The sequence below is a fragment of the Simochromis diagramma genome, unplaced genomic scaffold (genome assembly GCF_900408965.1).
Source record: "Simochromis diagramma unplaced genomic scaffold, fSimDia1.1 OVJJ01000026.1, whole genome shotgun sequence".
Taxonomy (NCBI): Eukaryota; Metazoa; Chordata; class Actinopteri; order Cichliformes; family Cichlidae; genus Simochromis; species Simochromis diagramma.
This window is the reverse complement of record NW_024386985.1, coordinates 9,869,900-9,892,392: the sequence shown is the minus strand read 5'-3', so window position 1 is coordinate 9,892,392 and position 22,493 is coordinate 9,869,900. Positions and strand designations below refer to the sequence as shown.

The window sequence follows — 22,493 nt, the reverse complement described above, 5'->3', positions numbered from 1 at the left end:
TAACTTTGTTGTTTGCAAAACTTGTGCATAGGATTTTAAAATTGACAATTTATATTTGCATTTAAAATTATGAAATATGATTCATTAAACATGTTTGTGGTTGTTACAGTAAAAAATATAACTTTTTTCTACTCTGATTTTATGTTTTTTGTCTGATTTTAGATCAATTGTGTTAATACAGCATGTCAAAATTAAAACATAACTGTAAATTCAGACACGTGAGGTTGTGCTGAAAAGGATGATACCAAACAAGGCAAAGTAAATAGTTTTTAAAGGTAAAATGTAGAGGGAAAATCAAAAGTAGTTAAAAATGGCCAATTATACCCTGGACCCCAGAGGGTTAAACGTTTTTTTTTTTTTTAAAGTAACGCAATAGTTACTTTTCAAGTAATTAATTACTTTTAGAATATTGTAACTCAGTTACTAACTTGAAGAAGTAACTAGTAACTATAATTAATTACTTTTTCAAAGTAACTTGCCCAACACTGGTCTTCACACACCATTCATTTGAAACATTTTATTGAACAGGCCAGGGCTGGGTCGGTAGTTCCGCTTCCCCTTCGCCATAGCGGAATTATCCAAGGGCCGAAAAGATAGAAGAAAAGTTGCACTGTAAATAGTTGGAATAACCTTTGTACTAAGTTATTTATACGCCGGCTGTACCACCTGGGAGCCCTTGTTACGGTGGAATAACTTTTAAAGGATATACAGACGTTTTGCACACCGTCGAGGATCGTTCTGGGCTGAAGTTCCAATCAAGTTTAACTGGTGTGGATTCTCCGGTAAGCTTCTCTGCTCCTGCGTCGCCTTCTTTAGCTAAATAAAGCTCATTTGTGCAGAATAGTTTGTGAATTGGTATGTTTAGTGATTTCTAAAGCACCGCTTAACAGTGTTATTTTGGGGGGATCATGGGGAGGAACCTTCAAGCTTGGTTGTCAAGTTAGCGTTAGCTGAAAGCTCTATTTAAGGCTTGCAGTCGCTATTATAGCTTGCTAATGTTAGCTTCTGGCTAGCACACTTGTTGGCCAAGTAGTTATCCTAGCGTTAGCCCGCTAGCCGCCCCTGTTGTTACTCTCTTGAAGGGCATTTTGAGTAGACATTACAGTAGGAACACCGTTATATGGAAATATGTGGGTCATTCATGAGGTTGTGCTCGTACTTTATAAACCTTAAAATGAAGAAAGTAGGTGCAAGCTTTTCATTTTTGTGCACTAGATAAGGAGCAACTTCGTTCTTTGATTGTCATCTGGGCTCCTCTTCCACCTTTCAGATGTTAGAATACGAGCTGATTATTCGAGTTAGTCTGCTGTGTATCATGCTTATGTTTATTCTTGGGTACCCCTGTCGACTCTATGCGCAGTTAACTTTGTAAAGTTGGTGCAGCAGGTCTCTGCAGCAGCTTTTTCACAAGTACAGAGAAAGTGTGATGCCTCTGAAAACATGTCAAGCTTTGTGTAGGCTTTTCTGTCTGCTCAGGGTTCTTACGAAACATTACACCTTCCAATGTTCCTACTTATTGAACCTCTGTAGCAAATTTAACTTATTATTTTATTATAGAGGGTGCTTGCTTTCTTGTCACTACACCCTGTTGTATTTCTAGCTTTATTACAGCGTAGTTATACTCTTTCATATATCTGTTTTTTGTCCAGGTACTTCTTGGTGTTTTCTTTCTCCTGCAGTGCATGAACACACTAGTGTCTCATGCTGATGTGAGCGCCGCCTTCCTCCCTCACCACTTACTATCCTCACACGCTGTATTCCTGTCCCGGTTAGCCCTCTGAGGCTTGTAACCACCTCCTGGCCATGTGTGATAACGGAGATCCTGAGGATAAACCCCCTGCCCCTCCGGTCAGGATGAGCAGCACTATCTTCAGCACTGGCTCTGGCAAAGACTCACTTTCGGCCAACCACAGCTCTAAACCGCTGCCTTCTGTGCCTGAGGAGAGGAAGCGCAATAAGATCATCTCAATCTTCTCTGGGGCTGAAAAAAGTGAGATAAAAAGATTAAAAGTTTGGCCTAAAATAAGTTCAAGTCTAGTGTTTGTAGCGAGTGTTGTCCTGGTCAATTTGGATAAAGGTTCATTTAATTTCAGGTGGTAGGAAGAAAGATCGAGACAAAGAGCGACCAGAAATCTCACCGCCTTCAGATTTTGAACATACCATACATGTTGGGTTTGACGCTGTAACAGGGGAGTTCACGGTGAGTTCGCTGTTTGGTTATTTTCATTTTTCACTTACTAAACTCTGCTCTCTTGTTACCAAAGCACAGCATGTCCTTTAGATTAGAGCTTACATTATTGGACACGTTTTCCTTTCTGTTTTTAATACATAGGGTATGCCAGAGCAATGGGCTCGACTACTCCAGACGTCAAACATTACCAAGTCAGAGCAGAAGAAAAACCCACAGGCTGTGCTTGATGTCCTTAAGTTCTATGACTCTACAGGCAATGGTCGCCAGAAGTACCTCAGCTTCTCATCCTCTGGTGAGAATGTTATGTTTTTGGTACCCTATTTAGGGGTAAACTGATCAGTGAGTGTCACAGCTTAATGACACTCAGACTTTAAGTTTTAAATTGACTATACCTCCATGGTTACTAAAAACACACTTTTTTATAAATTCACAGAAAAAGACACATTTACAGTAGGGCCTCAGTCTGTAAGTATCTTGGGACTTTTAAAAGGTTTTTTTTTTTTTATATATTTGTTTTGTCTAATACTTGTTAACAAAATCTGCTGTGACTTTATACCAGGCTGCCAAAAAAGGCACTGAACCCTCATCTCCAAACATCAAAGACATCGATGATGATGACGATGATGAAGCGCCTCCACCAGTTGTAGCACCAAGACCAGAACACACAAAGAGTGTATGTCACCTGCCAGATGTTGGCCTTACTGCGTAACGATTATTATCAGAATTCATTATAAGATATTTTTATTTCAACTTCTAATTCTAATGATTTTGTTTTTCCTTTTTTAAATAACAATTTAAAAATAATCTTGATCTTTGGCTAATGTTTGTTGTATTTCGCAGGTATATACTCGCTCTGTCATCGACCCCATCCCTGCTCCAAGCACGTGTCCGGACGGAGATGTGGCCTCCAAGGCTGCAGACAGGCAAAAAAGGAAGGGCAAGATGTCAGACGAAGAGATCATGGACAAACTGAGTAAATTTTTCTTACTTCATCATTAGTCTCGCATAAATACAGTAGACATAATTCATTTTTCCTGTCACTTCCATTTGCCATTTTCTTTTAACACATGTTTTAAATGTGGTTTACAGGAACCATAGTCAGTATTGGGGATCCCAAGAAGAAGTACACCCGATATGAAAAGATTGGCCAGGGGTGAGTTACTTTTTATATTACAGTTTTAATTGTTTATGTTATAAAACAGGCAGTTGATTTTCAATCTTTATTGTCCAGACCTAAGTAAATATTTACAGCGAATAGCCTTTTTGATATCAGATTGTAGGGCTTGATCAATATTAGCCATTTGCATATACATAACATTTCGAATGACTGAAATGCAAAATAAGAAAGTGAGGAAGCGATAGGCAAAACACACTTGGTCCACGTTAGTAGTGCTGATACTGAATAGTTTATTCGTCAGAGGCCGCTCTACAAGTTTCCTCTTGGGAGCAAGTGTTTGAAATGCCACAAGCAACGTAAAGGAGTAATTCACATCTGCTTGTAGCTGTATGAACAAGTTTGTTTTTAAAATGGACTGTTATATTATCTTGGCAGGGACTGATATATTAACTAATAAATAACAATGAAAGTTTGTTTGCTGTATCTGAAAGAAACGGTATCAGTTGATATGCGATATGAGATTTTTAAATCACCAGAGATTGTTATTGTTCAGTCTCTTGTAGATACGCACAATAGGAGGAGCTGAGTTTTAAACTGGTGAAGTTATTTACTGGCAAATTTTGCCAGGGGGGCGGTCTTGTCTGTAACAGTTTCACCGTTTCTAGTTTGACAAGTTCTTTTTTTCTGTTGTGAAAAGGCCCTGGAGCAATGTTACCATGAGAAAAATAGTAGTAGACTAATAACTTTCATTATTAATAGCAGATGTGTCATATTATTAATGTTGATTAATATGTTTAATGTTTTAAAATCCCTCGTTTCTCCAGAGCAGGATTTTTAAAAGCTTTTTCCAGAAGGTGTTATAAAAACAAAACAGTATAGCAGTTTGACTCTGTTTTTACTTCTGATCATCCCACCCAAAAACAAAGTGAAATTTCACAACCAGCTTTTAGGTCGGAGAATCTTCAGCATCGGGTTTAATGTCAAAGTTTACTTTATAAGATTGACAAGTTATTTATAAGTGACACATGAATACTTGTGTTTCTCAGGTAGTACATTCCTAATCAAGATGTGATTCCTCTCAACTCATACAAACATAAATTCTCTTCAGTATTACTGACTTTAAGTAAAACATTTAGTGAGTAAAAATGCATTTGAAGAATAATTGTGAGTGTATAGTTTCTTAGAATATGTGTTGAAGTAAATAAATAATCTTCCTCTTTTTACAGGGCATCAGGAACAGTATTCACAGCCATTGATGTATCCACAGGACAGGAGGTAAAGACTAAATAAGTAATGGACTAGGTGGTGTCAAAAAAAAGAAAAATAATATGGATCATAGCAAGCGGGGCTGAGTGACAAGCTAAAGCCATTTTTGAAAGGATTGGACTGCACCTTTTGTTTATTTTTTATTATTCGCTTATAAAAATGATTGTGAGGCAGCTGGTAGTTACTAAAAAGATTATTTGGGTGGTAATACGTAGGTGCACAGTTTTAGTTTATAGTGAGCAGATGAACACTGAACATGTTGTAGCTAGAAAGAGCTTTTAGGGAGTTTTACTAGAGAGATAACATGGTGAAGGTGTTCAGGTGGTACATTTGAGACGTTGCTGTGGAGTGAAGTTTGTAATGATCTGGGTTGCCAGGAATTTTGTAAGTGTTGTGAGTAGTTGGCTGTGTAGCCAGAATAACAGGGAGACCCATCCAAACAACTTTAAAGTGAGAACTGCAGTGTGTTGGGTCTCCATCAATGCACCTGACAAGTAGATCTGATGAACGATGTACTTTATTTATCCCCAGAAATGATAAATTATTGTGTCATAGTAGCCACAAATATCAAAAGCAATCTAGCTCAATAAAAAACAAAGTTTTATTATTTTAATTGTAGCAAACAAAAAATGAAGAAGTTGAATTAAGTTAAACTGAGCAAGAGCTATCTGTTATGCAACAAGAAGTATCTAAAGTCCAGCATCTGCACCAACCACTAAATCCACTAAACTGCTTAGAAACTCATTTTATCTCTTAAAGGCATATGCGTATGTGTTTTTCTTACTTACTGTGTGACGCTTTACATTAGGAGGAAACATTTTTGAATGTTAAACCTAGAGTGAACTAAAGGTCATATATGTTTTTTCACACTGCCAGGTCGCCATTAAACAGATCAACTTACAAAAGCAGCCGAAGAAGGAGCTGATCATCAACGAGATTCTAGTGATGAAGGAGCTCAAGAACCCAAACATTGTCAACTTTTTAGACAGGTGAGAGTGAACGTAAACCTACAGCCTGGCAGGTTTTTAAACTTTTTTACAGTACTTTTTGTCTGATTGTTCACATGCGTTTGTTTTATGTGCCAGTTTCCTGATGGGGGAGGAGTTATTTGTGGTGATGGAATATCTTGCTGGTGGCTCGCTGACAGATGTGGTTACAGAGACCTGCATGGATGAGGCCCAGATAGCTGCTGTCTGCCGAGAGGTACGTTACATTTTGCAGTCCTGTAAAACAAACTGACCCCCACTTTATGTAAAAGGTGTAATAAAAAAACGCCATCTTTCCCTCTATCAATTCTTTTTTTCACCCAGTGTTTACAAGCATTGGATTTCCTACACGCAAATCAGGTCATCCACAGAGACATCAAAAGTGACAATGTGCTGCTTGGGATGGATGGTTCTGTCAAGCTGAGTGAGTCCTGTGCTGTAATTATGATAAATATTGCATTGCTAAATCCTTCCGGTGTAAATTGCTTCACTCTTCTTCATGTCTTCGACAGCCGATTTTGGCTTTTGCGCCCAGATCACTCCAGAGCAGAGCAAACGCAGCACCATGGTAGGCACGCCTTACTGGATGGCTCCTGAAGTGGTGACCAGAAAGGCTTATGGGCCTAAAGTAGATATTTGGTCACTGGGTATTATGGCCATTGAGATGGTTGAAGGAGAACCTCCCTACCTGAATGAGAATCCACTACGAGTGAGTGCAGAACACTTTCACACATTTTAGTTTAGACACCTTTAATATAGTGTAGAGCAGCGTAGGGAAATATATACCATTTTTAAATGAAATGTTTCCAATTTATTCATCTGTACAGTGTCTACAAGGTCACAGTAAATCACTTAAAACTGAATCGGTGATTTGTGTCTGTCGGACTTTTGGTGTAGTTAGAAAATAACTGTGGGCCATAGACTCCCATGATTCAACAGAAAAGCAGGATAAACACTTGTCTTTGTTTATTTTTAACGTTTTCTGATTTTACACCCTGCTCCTTTTTACCACTATAATGAACTTTATTACCCTATATTTCACACTTTGCTTTTTCTGACTTTGTCGCTCTTGGTCTGTTTACTTTATAAGTGACGAGCTTCACTTCTTGTGTGGAATGTGCTCATGTGGATTGGAATATCCCCAGGCAAATATAGAAAGTTGTGCAGCATTAACTTTTGTAGCACATTTCCCTCTCAGCCAGTTTGACTTGATTCATTTCCTTTAAGTGTGTTGTTTCCCAAAACTCTGCTTTTAAAGTTTTTGTTTGTTTGTCTCTTCCCCTTTGGCAGGCATTATACCTAATTGCTACAAATGGCACACCTGAGCTTCAGAATCCTGAGAAGCTGTCTCCAATTTTCAGAGATTTTCTAAACCTGTGCCTGGAAATGGATGTAGAGAAAAGAGGCAGTGGCAAAGAGCTCCTGCAGGTTACAAACGTTTCCAGTTATTGGCTACTCTTTGAACTCTTCAGTGTTTTACTTTGTTTGTGTTTCAGGCCAGTAATATTCTCTTTTCACATCCACATCTTTTTCAGCATCCATTTTTGAAGCTGGCGAAACCTCTCTCCAGTCTCACACCTCTCATCTTGGCAGCCAAGGAGGCCATGAAGAGCAATCGTTAGCTGATGAAAGTAGCTATCCTGCCTTCCCATGCTGTGCACAGATATGTGCCAACTATTTAGATTTTGTGCCAGACAATAGGCTGAGAGTGGTGTGCCACTCTTGATGCACCAGCCTTATAAGCCCTGACAAACCTCACTGTGAAGAAGACCAAAAATCTAGAGCACAACCCCACCGCTGTCCATATGAACTCTATTCATTCTCAGATGTCAGAAGACAAGTCAAACTCAAGTGCGTAGTATCAGAGTCGGGCATAGTTAATTTTGTACATCAACTCTTCTGGTGATAAGTTAGGGCTAGGCTTGTATTTAACTTGGAATGAAGAAGATGCCTAGTTCTACTTAGTTTTTTTAATCAACTGCCTTAAACAAATGCAAAATGTTGCCTAATGTATTGTTGATTGTCTCAGTGTCTCTCTTCCCATGATTTTTACTACCTTTGTAATTGATCTTTTCAGCTTGTTGGTGTCTTAGTTATTTTGATACTTGAATTTTATGTTTGTCCCCCTTCTTGTCACATATTGTCTCATTCAGTGAACACTTGTGCTATTTCCACATCCACCCATTGTTTAAGGACATTTCTTTTATTGGTTTTATAGGAAACATTTCAGTGGAGTCATCATCATGAACACGTGTTGTGATTATGTCGTTCTACATTTGTTACACACAACAGAGCTACTGTACCTGTTCTTCCCCTGTATCTTTATAGTCTCCTGATACCAGAGGCGCACCTTACAGATAAATTAAAATGTTAGATTGACAGGGTTTCTACTTTCTTCTCTGTTGTTATTAAAAATGAGTATTGTATGTTGAACTTTGTCCTTTGTGTTCGTGTTGACTAAACAAATGCTCTTGTTTTTCCATGTGTATATTGTGTACTTAACTAGTTTGAAAAACGTGACCATATGATACTGGTTGGATACAAAGGCTGGTAAAGACAATTTGTTAACGGTTTCTCTTCTGGACAACTAACAACTTTGTCTGCACACTCAAATAAATTCAACTGTTTTTACTTTTGTGATTTGGATGTGAATGTGATTGATGTGTAAAGAGATCATCCGTTACTTCGTAAGCCACACAAAGTCAAAGTAGTATAGAAAAAGAATTACAAGCCCTGCAATTAATTGGTTGTAGAATCAATGAATAATTTCTCTGTGATATGGTTTGATGTTGATATAACTAAACTACAAAGATACAAGATGCTTGTCGGGTCTTTGAATTGTTGTAGACAGTTAATTCCTAATCTGATGATTTAGCGTTTTTGATTTTCCGAGGTGTGAATCACGTTGTGTGCCTTTATTTTGAAGGATTAACCCGGAAGTATATTAGTTGTAGCTACTTGCAGAGGGTCATACTTATGTAGTTAGAAGTAATCCGCTGTTACTATTAGGGCTAATTTGTTATCTGACTTTTGTGTGTAATGGCGCTCCACTTGAAAGACAAAGAAGCTTACCAGAGACTGAACTACCTTTACCAGGTTGGAGAAAGTTTTAGTTAATTATCGTCACGATGCTTCCAGCTACAGTCACATGCTACATAAATGCTAGCATGCTCTCTGTTTTGAATGTGGTCGCTCAGCTGGTTTCTTACGTTTTGTCCACAGGCTGCACATTGTGTTTTAGCTCAAAATCCGGAAAATGTGGAGCTGGCTCGTTTCTACTGCTTCTCACAGAAGACGATTGCAAAGCGTCTCGTTCTCAGACAGTAAGTTGAGATGATAATCACGTTTACTTAAATACTGATTTTTAACAAATCCCGTTGATCACATTGTCTGGGGAGCAAAAGAGTAATGCAGGATATTTCGGCGTGCCACAGAGCTCCCTTTAGATCAAGTATTGAACTACTGAGATGAAAATGTCACAGTTAAAAAAAAAAAAAAAAAGTTATTGAAATAGTGTTAAATATACGATACCGTACGAACTACACAAGCACACATAAGGACCAGCAGCTCAGTTGGCATTTGTCTGGAACATCTGCCACGTTTACCCTGCTGTATTCACAAATGAGAGCAGTTTCACACTGACAATGTGTGGACAAGTGTTATGATGTTAATGTGTAGCTGTGTGAAGATTCACATATATTTACATGAGACTGGTCTTGGAGCTGATGGACAGTAGTAAAATCAGAATGTACTTAAAGATGGACTAACATTTTAATGTTTCAATTTATGTAGAGATCCATCGGTGAAGAGGACATTGTGCAAGAGGTGCTGCTCTTTGCTCATTCCAGGTGTAACTGCTACAACAAGACAAAAACGTAAGCCCCTATTATCTTTCAATCCCTACTTAATGTAGGCTGTCACTTTCTGTCCTGTGTTTCAGAAATGGTTGATAATGAATAAATATTAAAAATGTACTTGTTTATTTATTTAAACTGAATTTCTTTAATAAGGAAAAAACAGCAAGACTCGTTTTACCGTGATGAGATGTCTCAGTTGTGGACAGAGGAAGACCTTACTGAATAATCCAGATTACTGTTTATGGGCAGACCGAGCCGAGGCTCAGCTGGAGCAGCAAAAGCAGAAAGGTGACAAACTTAAAACTTATATCTAAGACGAAACATACCATTACACAATATGGCTTATATAAGCATGCTGCCAAATTCAGTAATTAAGAAATTCATGTTTGCTTGCACGGGACTTTTATGACAAAAAATTTGTGCTGATTGTTTTTTCTTTCTTTCATACAGATTCAATCACTTCTGCTAAAAATCAGCCAAAAGACACAAAGAATGACGGGTCACAGACATCAAAACTCAGTTCTGCTCCAGGTGCTACCAGCACGTAGCAGCCATGGCTCTGCTCTATTTGCTTAACATACAAAGGACTGTTCTTAATAAAAGCTAATATATAGTTTTGTTGTGTCACATCCACCCACAGACTAGAGAAGGGTTTTTTTTTAATGTTATTTAAATGAAATTACTTCTTTTAATTTTATTGACAGTTTGTTTGTTTTTGTTTTTTTTACTTTTCTGATTACAAGGGGGGGGGGGTTGTTTTGTTTTTTATGCTAACACTCTAACATTGCTCATTTTTTTTTTTCATATGTATCTTGTAAATTGTTTTTTTTGTTTTTGTTTTTTTTTTCAAATAAAAACTTATGTCATGATTAAAAAAGAAACAGAGGACAAAATTTGAAGATTTTCTTTCTTTCTTTATTTTTGATAAATTGTTAAATTAAAAACATCTCTTTACAGCTGAGCACTGGTAAGTCAAGATTTGCATTTAAGAAAAAAAAACTTTCACTGTTTCTTCTTTTCTGCTTTGTCTGTCTTGGGCACTCTGAAACGTGTCTTCTGGGAGTATAGCAGATTCTTGGCAAAGATTCTGGGAATATGGCCCATGTACAGGAGAACAGCCAAAGTCATACCTAGAAATCAAATGTTTATTTTATGTATTGTGTTAATTTTTTTTAAGACCTGAAAGGACATGCACATTTAATCAGTTTACCTGTGAGAGAGCCCAGCCAGTAAACCACTGCATACTCTGCAAAGGTAAATCCAGAACAGTGGAAGGTGAGTCCATATGCCAGTGATGGATTCATGTAAGCTGAAGTATAACCTTTGGCTGAAGAAAAGAATAGAAAAATACAGTTTTTGTTAAATTTCCAGCTTTAAGTCCTCTGAACTTTCAAAGTTAAAAAAAAAAAATGCAAATAATGGATCCCAAAAAGCAGAAGGTAAAACGTTTAAATAATACAAAGATTAGGAAAGCCGGTTATTCCCAGTCTTACCTGAATGGGACAGGAATGTTAGGAGGACAGCAATCAGCGGCACTCGGATCAGAGCAGATCGGCGGCATAGGTTTAAGTGGATGATGTGCAAGACGAGGGCACAGGCAAACTCGGTAAAAAATCCCTGAAGCACAGAAACCAGCAGAGATGTGCTGCACTCACTGATCATCAGGTTTTTGATCATGTGCATGTCTGTCAGCTCCAGGCTCCAGTAGTATTTGGCTGCAAGAAGGCCTAGGTGAGCCCCAATAAACTGGGCAGCAACATCAAGCAGTGTGGTTACGGTGGTGGCCTCAAGCTTCATGAATTTCTGCACAACCAGGCTGGGATTCCCTGATGCATCACCACAGATTATACCGTGTGTGAGCAATACCACAAACAGTATAGTTAAAGTCACATCAGGGCCCAAACCCCCGGCCCACTCGCCCACCTCCACGATGGTCTGCACCTCCAGCCAACATGCCACCAGCATAAAAGAAGATGTAAACTCTGAGATGAAGCTGAACCGTGGCCGTTTTTTAAGGAGAAATCGAACTGAGACTACAAAAGTCACAGCAGCCACAAAGTATCCGAGAGACGCATTCAGTCCAGACATGGCTCAGGCGAGATGTCCCCTTCTGTGTTTTGAAGAAAATGAAATTAGTGAGGGGCTGAATTTACCACTGTACTCACTGTTTGACAACGTGGCACATGCACAGACACAATTCTTATCAGAGACACGTCAGGGTTTTTATCCCACAACCACCTGCCAAAATACACAAGGGCTTTTTCAAGGTAAGGTCAGGAAGCTGGCCTTTATTCAGTGATCATTTATTATCATCATTTTGTAAAAGCTCAGGTTAAAATGACTCCCCACTCTGTCTAGAAGAAATAAATATACTGTGAATTTCTTGATACTGAAAGGCTTGGGGGGTTTCTTGTTTTTGTTTTTTTATTTTTAGATAAAATTAATATATGAGGATTATACAGCTTGGAGTCTGTATAGTAAATTGAAGCATGTATTGGAGATAGTTATAATTTTTAACACTGAATCAGTGTAGACCTTTTTCCCTGAGGGACTCAAGCTACTGTGAGCTATTGCACAGAAAATACATTTTTGCAAGCAGGTTACCATAAAAGCCAGATTTCAATGTCAAGAATGTGAATACAATGCATTTTGTAAAATTTAAACAATGTGATTAACAAAGTCTGCACAGGGCATACAGTAACACAGAGGTTCTCAAACTGTGGGCCAGGCCACAGTTTGAGAACCTCAAGTGCCTCAAGTGCCAAATGTACCCCTCTTACAGTGGTTTGGAGTGCCAAACCGCTTATCCAGGAGACAGCAGCCTCTGGAGAAACCCATACCTCCATCTCCCCAGCTACCTCCTCCATCTCACCTTGGTGAATACTGAGGTGTTCCCAGGCCAGCCAAGAGATGTAATCTCTCTGTGGCAAGGGTGTACCCTGGGGCGTCCTTCCGTTTGGACATGCCTAGAACACCTCGCCCAGGAGGCATCCTGATTAGATGCCTAACCACCTCAGCTGTAGGAGCCATTCATATGACCCCTATGGAAAAGAAAACATCAGATGGAAAGAGCACCTGGTGGTTACACCTTAGCCCATGGGGGTGCACATACACACACATTTTATATGTCTATACATATATAAATAAATGTAGTATGTATGTCCTAAGACGGCAACATGATGAGTAATGCTACAAGAACTCTACCACATATATAGCAGATATAAATGGCAAAGGACAGAAGTTCAAGACATTCCTGATCATAGGACAGATATGAGGCAGCAATAAAACTCTTAATCTTATCTGCACATATCTTAACATTTCCCTCGTGTGCGTTAATGCTTTATTTCAAGCCTTTATAATCTACAACCCTCAAAATATAGGAAAGAAAATTAGGTTTAAAATACAACCTGTTAATTAAAGTGACAGAAAACTGTTAATAATCTTTAACAAGAGTCACAAATATAAAACACAATTCAAGACAATCCATCCAACAATTAATGAAATATTACAGCCTGGCATTTTTTCTTAAAACTAGACTGAAAGAAAACAAAAATTATCTGCTTTGAATCAAATTCACCTTCACCAGTTTTGTGTAAATCTGTGTGAACTCTAGCTAACCAAACTCATTATCCAGAAGACTTTTAATATCCATTCATGTTTGGGATAAAAGCATCACGTTTTTTAATCGTCCCAATAGCCGTGGCCTCAATGCTCCTGCAAACTAATCAGGAATAGCCCAAGGACGAAAAGTAAACCCCCATCAACAAAGGCCCATCTTGACAACCTATTCCTTTTCTCCAAGGATCAACAAGTTAATGTTGTCTGAGAAATTTCAGCTTATTACTTCATCAGGGTCATGATGAAGGCAATAACCTGAAAATATATTAGTCAAACAATAAAGTTATGACATTTCCTACACATGTTGCTGTAGCTTTAACCTCTGAACGTGCACCTTAGAAGTAGGTGAGGTGAGCATATTTCGGCACAGAGGACCCTCAGAGCTCTGTTGTCTCCAGAACATACTTGTTCCTGTCATGTGCTGTGTTTAATGACTGAAAACAGCCCACTGAAGGAACAATGGCCTGGGAGGTCAGTTCCTTCATCATGATTATGCATATTCTCATGACTGTTGATCAACAACAGTCATTATGCAAATGTACTGTTTAGAAGACTGGGGAAACATGTAGTCACCAGAAACTGAAGATGTCACTTGGATGAGTGACGAAATGTTTCTCCCACTGAAAACGCTATGTCCAGATGTACAGAATCAACTTTTGGAGATACATTTTATACTGCTGCTGCACGTGATCATAGTGTGAAATACGATTCATGCAATTAATTGCATGGGTTACTTATAACTTTATATCTGTATATGTAAAACCACAAATCTAAAACTTGTGTGAAAAATCTTGGTGCAACAATAAAAGAGGGCTTTAGTTTCACTGACTATATTTGTGCTGTAACTAAATCAGCCTTTTGGGATCTTAGTAATTTGGCTAAACTGAGATATTTTTATCTGGAGAAGCTCATTCATGCCTGTTTTTCTGTAGACTGTTGCAATGATCTTTTCCTTGGCCTCCCATATCACTCCAATTGTCGTCTCCCTGCATTGGCTTCCAGTAAAATACAGAATTGAATTTAAAATATTACAGATTGTTTATACATCTTTGAATGATTTTGGCCCTAAATATAAATCTATAGTGTTTAATGTATACAAACCTAGTAGATCTCTAAGGTCTGCAAGATCTGGTTACCTAGCAGTTCACATATGTATATTTCTGTTTTTTTTTAATGTATTTTTATTATAATTCTTCCAAACAACCCATTGCCCTGTAGGAGGCAATGCCTAGTTATAGCCTTTGTAGTTGCCACCATAAACATTTTCAATAAATATCTATTGCATTTGGGCATTTTGGAACCAGCTACCCATTGCGGTCACATCGTCTCCAACCCTAGCTACTTTGTAAAGAGCACAGCTTTAGATTCACGGTTGCTTTTAACTAACAGTGTAGCTATGCCATCGCCCTTGTTTTAATTTTTGTTGTTTTTATTGTTATTGCCGTTATTATCTTTTATCTTGGATTTTGAATTTATCTTGACTAGCTGTGGTGTTTGAAATGTGGTGAATAAATAACTTATCTCGCCTAACCCCCAATTACATGTAATAAAGAACAAAAAAAAAAAAACTTCTAATTTGTGATTGGACTAATCGCATCACATGTCACGTTAAAAACCGGGAAGTGCCGACCTGCCTGTAAATCAGATGTGTTTGGGAAAGCTGGGGGGATAATAAAGCTGCAGGAAAGATCAAATATCCGTCCAATTCTTGCTTTAAGTTTAATGCTCCATGTCAAAAGAAAGTAGAATGCAAAAAATAAGCTAAGCCTGGCTGGTGATTTCATTCGCAGTGCTAGCTTTGTACAAACAAACAAACAAACAAACAAAAAAAAAACTCGTTCATTTCATGGTTAAATTTCGTGGTTAAATTTGTTGCGCGTAATGTGATGCTCAGACTTGGGGCGGAAGTTGTGAAACGTGTGTGTGTGTGTAGGTGGGTGAGCCTACAGTGAAGAAGTGATGGGCAGGGGAAGAGCCGACTCTCAGAGAGGAATGAGAACTTGTCGGGGATGGCGGACAAACCTCCGACGCTGGTCGTGAAGCTGTTTGCCGCCGGGTTTTACGGTCTCAGCTCGTTCCTGATCGTCGTGGTGAACAAGAGTGTCCTCACTAACTACAGGTAACGGCATAGCGGTAACGCCTGTAACGGTTACGGTCGATAAGCTGTTTCCATGCTAGCTAACCTAGCTTGTGGAAGTTGTGCAGGCTGAGCAGAGCAGGCAACACCACGGTGCTGATTAGCCTAACGGCAACTTTTATCCAGTGATGGTAGTCTTGTGGTTCACACTGCAGGAAGCCTCTCTTTTTGTTGCCTGTGTTGGGCAACATTTTAACCCTTCAGTGTTAAGTACGAGGTTAGCTTACTAACTACAGTGTGCTGAACTTCTAAAGCATTAAAATTTACTGGAGTTTCATCTCTACTTTTTCAGGTTCCCGTCGTCGATATGTGTCGGAATAGGACAAGTACGTGATACGTGTAACTTCTTCTTTTACGTTAACCAAGCTGACACCACACCTTAAAACCAGGCAGGTATCGACACTGATTTCTTCATGAATCTCTGTGCAGATGTTAGCCACGGTGATTGTGCTGTGGGTGGGCAAGGCTGCAAGGGTGATCAGCTTCCCAGACTGCGATGAGACCATACCTCGCAAGGTGAGATATTCTAAATGAAGAGTACCAGTCATTTATTACTAGTTTCCAGAGGTCCATATGCAGTCTGTTCATCTCTTAATAAACAGTCCAAATATCAAATGCAGAGGCCTAACATGTATAATTTGGCCAATATAAGCAACTATTTTCCCATTAATAGCATATCAGTATTGACATATATTAAAAAAAAGAAAACAGATTCATTAGAAATAGTTTAGCAGTGTCTGCAGTACCTGAAGTGACTGTGGTTTAGAAAGTATACAGAGTTATTATCTTTTAATTGGAAAGGTATAAATGTTTTTGGGCTAAATATTGAACCCCAAATTGTGTGACACATTAAGCACTGTACACATAGAGTAAGTGGCTTGTAACCTCAAAGCATTTATGCATTAAGTCAAGCTGTGTCTAACTAGATTTTGAAATATATTGCTGAAAACTAGCATACTCTATATGCATTAGATATATTAGCCTTTATTTTTTTCTTCACCCTTTGAAAAATGGCATTGCCCCCCCCCCCCCCCCCCCCCCAGAAACTGGAATAGGTCAGGTTTATGGTGATCGCTGCCTGTCCATCAGATAATTCATTTAACCATGCTGGAGCTGTTCCTACTTAACAAAACCTCCCTATCCTTTTTTTTCCCTAGACATTTCCTCTACCTCTCCTGTATGTGGGAAATCAAATCACTGGCTTATTTGGAACCAAAAGGCTAAAGTAAGCTCCACATTTTGTAAAAATTCACACAGTTAAAAACTATTTGGCTATTAATGTTGATGTTTTTCGTTTAATGGATTTTCTGTCACCGTTTACGCCCTGGTGCACCAGTCTGCCCATGTTTACAGTCCTCAGGAGGTTCTCGATCTTATTCACTATGCTGGCCGAGGGATTTCTGCTCAAGTAAGATCCCACACAACAGATAACCTACTTTTCTTCGCCATTTACTGGTCCTTTTTTTGTTCGGTTCCAGTTCTAAGTGGTCATATTGAATTTCTTTACTGTATTTAATTTGTGGCAGGAAGAAATTCTCCAGACCAGTTCAGCTGACAGTGTTTACAATGATCCTTGGGGCATTTATAGCCGCGAGGTAAGTTCTACTAAATCCAGGTGTGCTGGCTGTTAACCAAGATTTACCTTCACTACAAAGAGGTGCTTTGTCGGGATATAGGTCCAAGTTTAGTTGCCATTATCTTCAAGGAAGTTGTAAAGGAGCCCTGCCTAAATGCAGCTTAACTACAGCTTAAATGTTAGCCAACTGAACACATTATTTATTTTCTTGACACTTTCGATTGCTTTTTCTTCTTTCTGATCCTAGTGCTGACTTATCATTTGACCTGCAAGGCTACATGTTCATTCTCCTGAACGACATCCTGACTGCAGCCAACGGAGCCTATGTAAAGCAAAAATTAGACGCAAAGGTATGTGATGGCAGCATCTGATGAATAGTGACCATTGTTGGGTGGGAGCTGTATTTGGCATTGAGCTGATTACGTGTGAATGTAGAGAACTCGAACTGTCCTTCAGTATCTTGCTCAAAAGAACTTGGCGTGTGGAAATACATTGAGTCACTTCTTTTTACTCCCACTAATTTGATTAGATTAAGAGAAAATATTTGTGATTCATTGTTTTGGTAAAATATCATTGTGCTTAACTAAACATTTTTTTTAGATTAGTCGTCAGATCTGTTTGGACTGACTCCGAAATGTCTTGTTTAAGCTCGTTCAAGTCATATTTAATGTCACAAGGGCAAACTGAACTACTCAGTTCTCACGTTTCTGCAAGGGCCGATCCAGATTTAGTGTATGACGCCTATGGAGCACCATCTCCTAGGACTGAGCTCCAACTACGAGAGGAGTGTGTATGAGTGAGGGGGTGAAGCCGATGAAGCCATGTGAAACAGAGCATACACAAGAAGTCTTAGGTGGTGCCATGCATGACATCTGTATGCTACTTAGTGAGGAATGCACTGAAAGGCTTGTGAATAGCACTCTGTTCTGGCTCTGCATATTACTTGTGTTTTCCTGTTGCTCCCTCCCCACCTGCTTCTCTACCCTTTTCATTTTTTCAGGAGTTGGGGAAATATGGATTATTGTACTACAATGCATTATTTATGATAATTCCCACTCTGCTGTTGGCTCATGTGACTGGAGATATGCAGAAGGTGAGGAGTTAGCATTTATTATTCTACTTCTACTACTTTAACACTATATTTGTTAAATTAATGCTTTTTTTTTTTTTTTTTTTTTTTTTTTTTTTTTACCAGAGCTGTTATGATTTCAGTACCGACCAGTTATTGCTTGGTTTAATTCTGCATTTAAGTGAGCGAACATATGTCTAAGCATGGGTGTGTGCCGTAAATATGAGCTGTCTTTTCATTTGGTCAGTGTTGGCAGACATTCTGGGTTGCCCAGCTGGGGCCCAGCAGCCAGAAAGGCACAAAGATGCTATTATGCACCTAGCAGAGTTATTACAGCAGCATCAAGTACTTCCCTTGACTGAGCAACCACCATGGATATAAACTAAAACGCCTCAGTTTTTAGGCTGCTCACTTTCTTTAAGTGAATGCGTAACATTACACATCAAAAACCACTAATGTAATATTTTACTTTACTAATCAAACGTGTTTTTTTCTTTGCTTTTAATGTTGAAACAAATATAATGTTTAATGTATTTGTTAGTTGTCCGTTTGTGTTTCCCATACTCTGCTTCTCCTTTCAGGCAGTGGAATATGAGGGCTGGTCGGATGCATTGTTCCTCACCCAGTTCACCCTGTCGTGTGTCATGGGGTAAGTTACAGGCTTGAGATTAAATGTGGCATGCGTGAATTCACTATCAGTGCAACATCTGGATGATGGCAAATTTCTGTGATTTGCTCTTAGATCGGTATTGCAGTCTCAGTTCTGTCTTACAGCTTGTCTACAATGTTGCATTAACATTTTGAAATCCAATTTCAGGCTCCAATAAACGTTGAGTGATTTACAACATGATTACTTATTTATTTTTCCCAGGTTTATTCTGATGTATTCTACTGTGCTGTGTACACAGTACAACTCAGCATTAACAACTACTATCGTGGGTTGTATTAAGGTGAGCTGCGTGCTTGAGGGAACTGTTGAATACAAAACAATGCAAAATGCTCAGGTTTGTTAATGTTTTCTCCATTTTTACAGAATGTCCTGGTGACATACATTGGAATGGTACTCAGTGGAGACTACATTTTCTCATGGACTAACTTCTTAGGTTTGAACATAAGGTAAACAGATCTCATGTTTCTCCTGAATCTGAGGGTTAAATAATGTCACCCCCTCCTCTCTGATACCCTGGCATAGACCTTCCCCTAGGGGAGTGAGAACTCAGGACCCGTGTAGTTGGAGCATATTTTCTGGTAGTAGTAGAATGCAAGTATATCCACCCCTGCTCACTATCTGATCTGGGACACTTCCAAAGTGGAACAAAGTCCAGCTCTTCTATAAGAAACTGGTTACAGATCCCAACTATATGTAATCAGTATCTCAACCCCATACACCACAAGCTTCACCAGAGAAGTTACAGTCCATGTATTGCTAGCTAGTCCTAGAAACTGAGGATTGGACCACTGCCCCTCTGTGAATTGCCACCTTAATGTGGCAGAGGGGTTTGTGTTTTCCAAATATCCCAGAAACTATGTTGTGAATGGCAATCTTCCCCTGGTTGGGTCTCCTAAAGGAAACTTGGAGTGGTTCAAAACCAATATGAGCCAAAAGATCAATGGACCAGCTTATCCTGCCTGGGACTTGGTTTCCAGGGTCCCACCATAGAACTGGGAATGGCCCACAGGGGCCTGAACAGACTTAGCCTGAAGTAGTTACAAGTCTGCCCTCCTGTGATCCCACCACCTACAGGAGGGGCTGTAGGGGTTCAGTTTTATGCAGATTGGGCAGTGGTGCACAAAATGTTACTTCTGTTGAAGTATGAAAAATCTGATACAGAATCAGAAATGAAACAGTCTGATTAAATATAGCATGATGAGCACTAGCATGATAATTCTTGTTTCTCAGTTTAAATACAAACTGTTCTCAGCATCTGTTCTTCTGGTGGGAAAATAAAAAGTTTCTGTTGACACAGATAATATTGTATTCCAGCCCTGCGGGAATTCAGATGTGTCAGCTGGATCTTATTTCTAGTTCTACAACTTTGATGTGCTGTAGCATGTTGTTTTGATACAACATTTTCATGTCACCTCTCTCAATTTTGTTGCAGTATTGCTGGCAGCCTGGTGTACTCGTACATCACTCTTACAGAGGAACAGTCCAGCAAAGCAAATGAAAACACCAAGCTGGATATCAAGGGCAAGGTGGTTGTATGACAGACACTGGATTGTTTTTTTTTATTCTTATGCTGATGAACAAAAAAACTCTATTTTTTAGTAAAAGTGTAATTTATGGAGCATTTTGGCAGTAAAGGCATGGGATTGGTGGGAACAGTGTTCCAGACACTTCCGCAGTGTGTTTTTGTGGAAATGGAGCAGTACCATTGCCATGCCTCTCTGCTGCTACCATGGTGACGAAACCCTCCCAAGTGTTTGTAGGTTGATTTTTAGATAAACTTCTTTGTTGTTGTTTTTTTATGTTGTATTTTGATACTGTTCTTGTGAGCTTTGAGAATAAGGGAACATTAGGTGAAAAATATTTATACAAACATTTGATATTTAGACAGAACATTTAAAGTTAAATGTTGAGATTATGGAACACAGGCGCGATCAGCTGGTTTTACACATTGGTGTGTACTTATGAGTCAATGGGAATATTAAGGAAGTTATTTAAAAAGGCACAATCCTTGTTCTTGCCTTTCAGTTTTGCTGTTTACAAGGAATGTAACTATAGATGCCTTTCTGAGCACAGTGAGATGCACTGACACTGTCATTTTCCGTTTAACTCTTTGTCTCCATACTTTATTTTATTTTTTGCGCAAACACTGTCACACGCTTGTTAAAGACACACGTAACGACACTGACCGGACCTCATCCTTCAAAACAACCAAAGCGGATGGGCAGCAGGCCGTCAGTTCTCATCAAGGATTGTGGCTTTAAATAGTATCGCCTTCTTTTTTGGGGTGATAATTTGAGATGACAGTTTACATTTTGCTCCTTCAGTATTAGAGAAAGTTTGTTGTGGACTCTTAAAGCTGTAACTGGTTCTCTCTATGCAGAATTAACAAACAGTATATATGGTTTGTTATTTGTACAAGGGGATCATTTGTTTGTGTTTTTTGACAAAATGTGATCGCACTTTTAACTGAGGTAGCATCTGCAGAAGAGTGACTAACAGCCACGCCTCCTGTTACAGTCATTGAGATTAATGTATGTTCCTGAAATTTGATTCAGGGTTGTTGTTGTTTTTTTTTTTTTTAAGTACTATGAGAGGAACTTTTTTTTTTCCCTCCTTTTTTCAATTATCAGGTACAAGTGTCTGCTTTTAAAAAAACAAAACAAAACATAAATATCATCAGTTTATATTTATTACTTTTTTTTTAGACTTATTAATTTGTAGGTGGAGTGGTTAGTGAATTGTTGATGCTGATCACATCTCAAACACAGTACCCATGGATCTTGTAGCTGGAACGCAATGTATTTTTTACATTAAAAACTCTTGACTTAATGCAGTGGTTGTTTGCATTGCTGTAATGTCATTCCAGCATCTAACAGAATGTTCAGAGTACACACTTGAGTGTTTTGTAGGATTGCGTGGTAAGATAGCATTTATGCTGAGTAAATGTTCAAAGTTATGATGAGTTACTTTACAGTTTTTGTACTTTCAGACTTTGTTACTCCGTGGTGGGAAAAGTGCCACATTGATTACAGCAATGCAGGATGAAAAGACTAAATATCTGCCAGTTTACCTCACAGGTTGATAAGATATCCTCCAAGGCTAAGTCCAGCTTCTCTAGTTCAGCTCCAACCAGAGACTCTTAGCTGTGTGCCTTTTTATGGCACACCATAAAAAATGTTAGCCAAACTGATGTTTTTTAACATCTGCATCATTAGCATTCCCTGTTTAGCCAGATTTTGTGTTTCTAAAGTAAAAACATTTTCTAGTTTCACAGAAACGATCAAAAACAAGTTTAAAAACGTTGATGCTCACTCCAAGTAAATTCAGCGCGGCTCTATGACTGTTTAAATATTACGTTTCCAGCTCTTCACAAACTACAGTAGCATGATGGCGCCCCCTCCTGCAACACCTTTAAAATGCTGTTGGCCCACTTTTAAAGCTTTATACTAGATAATGTGCTGAGATCTACTCTAAAACACATTGTTTTCTCAGGAACAATTTAGCATTTTAAAGGCATAAATGTAGAGAGTTTAGTACGCACTAAGCTTAACAAAAGGGCTTCTACCTTAATTATTTTCTAATTTGCCACCACTAGGAGGCAGCAAATGCTGTAGAAAGCAAGATTTTGTTTTTCAGTTACCATCAAAGCCCTCACAAATCCCACTATTAACTCCTCTTAATGACCAGACAGTATGGAAGCATGTGGTTGGTACAAGTCTGTAAACCAGTGCTGCTCAATCCAAATATGCAAAGACTCCCAGAGTCAGTAATTTCAAAGTCGTTTCAGTCATACTTCAATCTGGTGCATGAAGCACAGAAGCAGGCATTAAGGATATATTCTCTCACGGATATAAAAGGCCAAGAGGAGAAAAACGATCTAACACAGCAGCTGAGCTGTTATGAATTACTTTTTAATAAGTATATTCACTGTTACATTGGCAAACTACAAGAAGTCTGATGGGCAGTACCACACAAGATCACCACAGCTAACAAGAGGGCCTTGTGT

General features: G+C 38.8%; 4 protein-coding genes across 5 annotated transcripts; 3 read left to right on the top strand and 1 right to left on the bottom strand.

The window, feature by feature from the left end:
• The first annotated feature begins 532 nt into the window (after positions 1 to 532).
• Positions 533 to 8,200, top strand: pak2b (p21 protein (Cdc42/Rac)-activated kinase 2b). Of its 2 annotated transcripts, none has more exons than XM_040040311.1 (15): positions 533 to 782; positions 1,680 to 1,990; positions 2,094 to 2,200; positions 2,333 to 2,483; positions 2,625 to 2,656; positions 2,751 to 2,864; positions 3,032 to 3,164; positions 3,281 to 3,344; positions 4,535 to 4,583; positions 5,451 to 5,563; positions 5,660 to 5,777; positions 5,885 to 5,984; positions 6,073 to 6,269; positions 6,851 to 6,988; positions 7,096 to 8,200. In XM_040040311.1, the coding sequence occupies exons 2-15, from the start codon at positions 1,804 to 1,806 to the stop codon at positions 7,180 to 7,182; spliced, it is 1,590 nt and encodes a 529-aa protein (XP_039896245.1). In that variant the 5' UTR covers positions 533 to 782; positions 1,680 to 1,803; the 3' UTR covers positions 7,183 to 8,200. The 2 variants fall into 2 exon arrangements, with proteins under 2 accessions (XP_039896245.1, XP_039896244.1); XM_040040310.1 differs by having other exon boundaries at positions 1,650 to 1,990.
• A 283-nt stretch (positions 8,201 to 8,483) lies between these two features.
• Positions 8,484 to 10,162, top strand: rpp21 (ribonuclease P 21 subunit). Its single transcript, XM_040040312.1, has 5 exons — positions 8,484 to 8,656; positions 8,783 to 8,883; positions 9,353 to 9,435; positions 9,571 to 9,705; positions 9,868 to 10,162. The coding sequence occupies exons 1-5, from the start codon at positions 8,600 to 8,602 to the stop codon at positions 9,963 to 9,965; spliced, it is 474 nt and encodes a 157-aa protein (XP_039896246.1). The 5' UTR covers positions 8,484 to 8,599; the 3' UTR covers positions 9,966 to 10,162.
• Positions 10,163 to 10,313: 151 nt separating this feature from the next.
• aqp12 (aquaporin 12) lies at positions 10,314 to 11,616 on the bottom strand. Its single transcript, XM_040040140.1, has 3 exons — positions 10,911 to 11,616; positions 10,628 to 10,744; positions 10,314 to 10,547 (listed from the first exon to the last, which is right to left on the bottom strand). The coding sequence occupies exons 1-3, from the start codon at positions 11,503 to 11,505 to the stop codon at positions 10,420 to 10,422; spliced, it is 840 nt and encodes a 279-aa protein (XP_039896074.1). The 5' UTR covers positions 11,506 to 11,616; the 3' UTR covers positions 10,314 to 10,419.
• A 3,093-nt stretch (positions 11,617 to 14,709) lies between these two features.
• slc35d1a (solute carrier family 35 member D1a) lies at positions 14,710 to 21,316 on the top strand. The gene is made up of 12 exons (XM_040040139.1): positions 14,710 to 15,154; positions 15,465 to 15,498; positions 15,602 to 15,688; positions 16,330 to 16,397; positions 16,509 to 16,580; positions 16,699 to 16,767; positions 16,996 to 17,098; positions 17,749 to 17,841; positions 18,399 to 18,466; positions 18,689 to 18,767; positions 18,851 to 18,933; positions 19,920 to 21,316. Exons 1-12 carry the CDS (start codon positions 15,045 to 15,047, stop codon positions 20,023 to 20,025), a joined length of 972 nt encoding a protein of 323 aa, XP_039896073.1. The 5' UTR covers positions 14,710 to 15,044; the 3' UTR covers positions 20,026 to 21,316.
• The last annotated feature ends 1,177 nt before the right edge of the window (positions 21,317 to 22,493 follow it).

What these genes read in the sequence shown, in the direction of transcription:
- pak2b (XM_040040311.1), top strand. Translation starts at nt 1,804, where the DNA reads ATGTGTGATAACGGAGATCCTGAGGATAAACCCCCTGCCCCTCCGGTC. An exon ending in TATGAAAAGATTGGCCAGGG is followed by an intron (nt 3,345 to 4,534) that starts GTGAGTTACTTT and finishes CTCTTTTTACAG; the next exon opens with GGCATCAGGAACAGTATTCA. An exon ending in ATTGTCAACTTTTTAGACAG is followed by an intron (nt 5,564 to 5,659) that starts GTGAGAGTGAAC and finishes TTTATGTGCCAG; the next exon opens with TTTCCTGATGGGGGAGGAGT.
- slc35d1a (XM_040040139.1), top strand. Translation starts at nt 15,045, where the DNA reads ATGGCGGACAAACCTCCGACGCTGGTCGTGAAGCTGTTTGCCGCCGGG. An exon ending in TGACTGGAGATATGCAGAAG is followed by an intron (nt 17,842 to 18,398) that starts GTGAGGAGTTAG and finishes TTCTCCTTTCAG; the next exon opens with GCAGTGGAATATGAGGGCTG. An exon ending in ACCCTGTCGTGTGTCATGGG is followed by an intron (nt 18,467 to 18,688) that starts GTAAGTTACAGG and finishes TATTTTTCCCAG; the next exon opens with GTTTATTCTGATGTATTCTA.
- rpp21 (XM_040040312.1), top strand. Translation starts at nt 8,600, where the DNA reads ATGGCGCTCCACTTGAAAGACAAAGAAGCTTACCAGAGACTGAACTAC. An exon ending in AAGCGTCTCGTTCTCAGACA is followed by an intron (nt 8,884 to 9,352) that starts GTAAGTTGAGAT and finishes CAATTTATGTAG; the next exon opens with AGATCCATCGGTGAAGAGGA. An exon ending in GGAGCAGCAAAAGCAGAAAG is followed by an intron (nt 9,706 to 9,867) that starts GTGACAAACTTA and finishes TCTTTCATACAG; the next exon opens with ATTCAATCACTTCTGCTAAA.
- aqp12 (XM_040040140.1), bottom strand. Translation starts at nt 11,505, where the DNA reads ATGTCTGGACTGAATGCGTCTCTCGGATACTTTGTGGCTGCTGTGACT. An exon ending in AACATTCCTGTCCCATTCAG is followed by an intron (nt 10,745 to 10,910) that starts GTAAGACTGGGA and finishes TCTTTTCTTCAG; the next exon opens with CCAAAGGTTATACTTCAGCT. An exon ending in CTGGCTGGGCTCTCTCACAG is followed by an intron (nt 10,548 to 10,627) that starts GTAAACTGATTA and finishes TTTGATTTCTAG; the next exon opens with GTATGACTTTGGCTGTTCTC.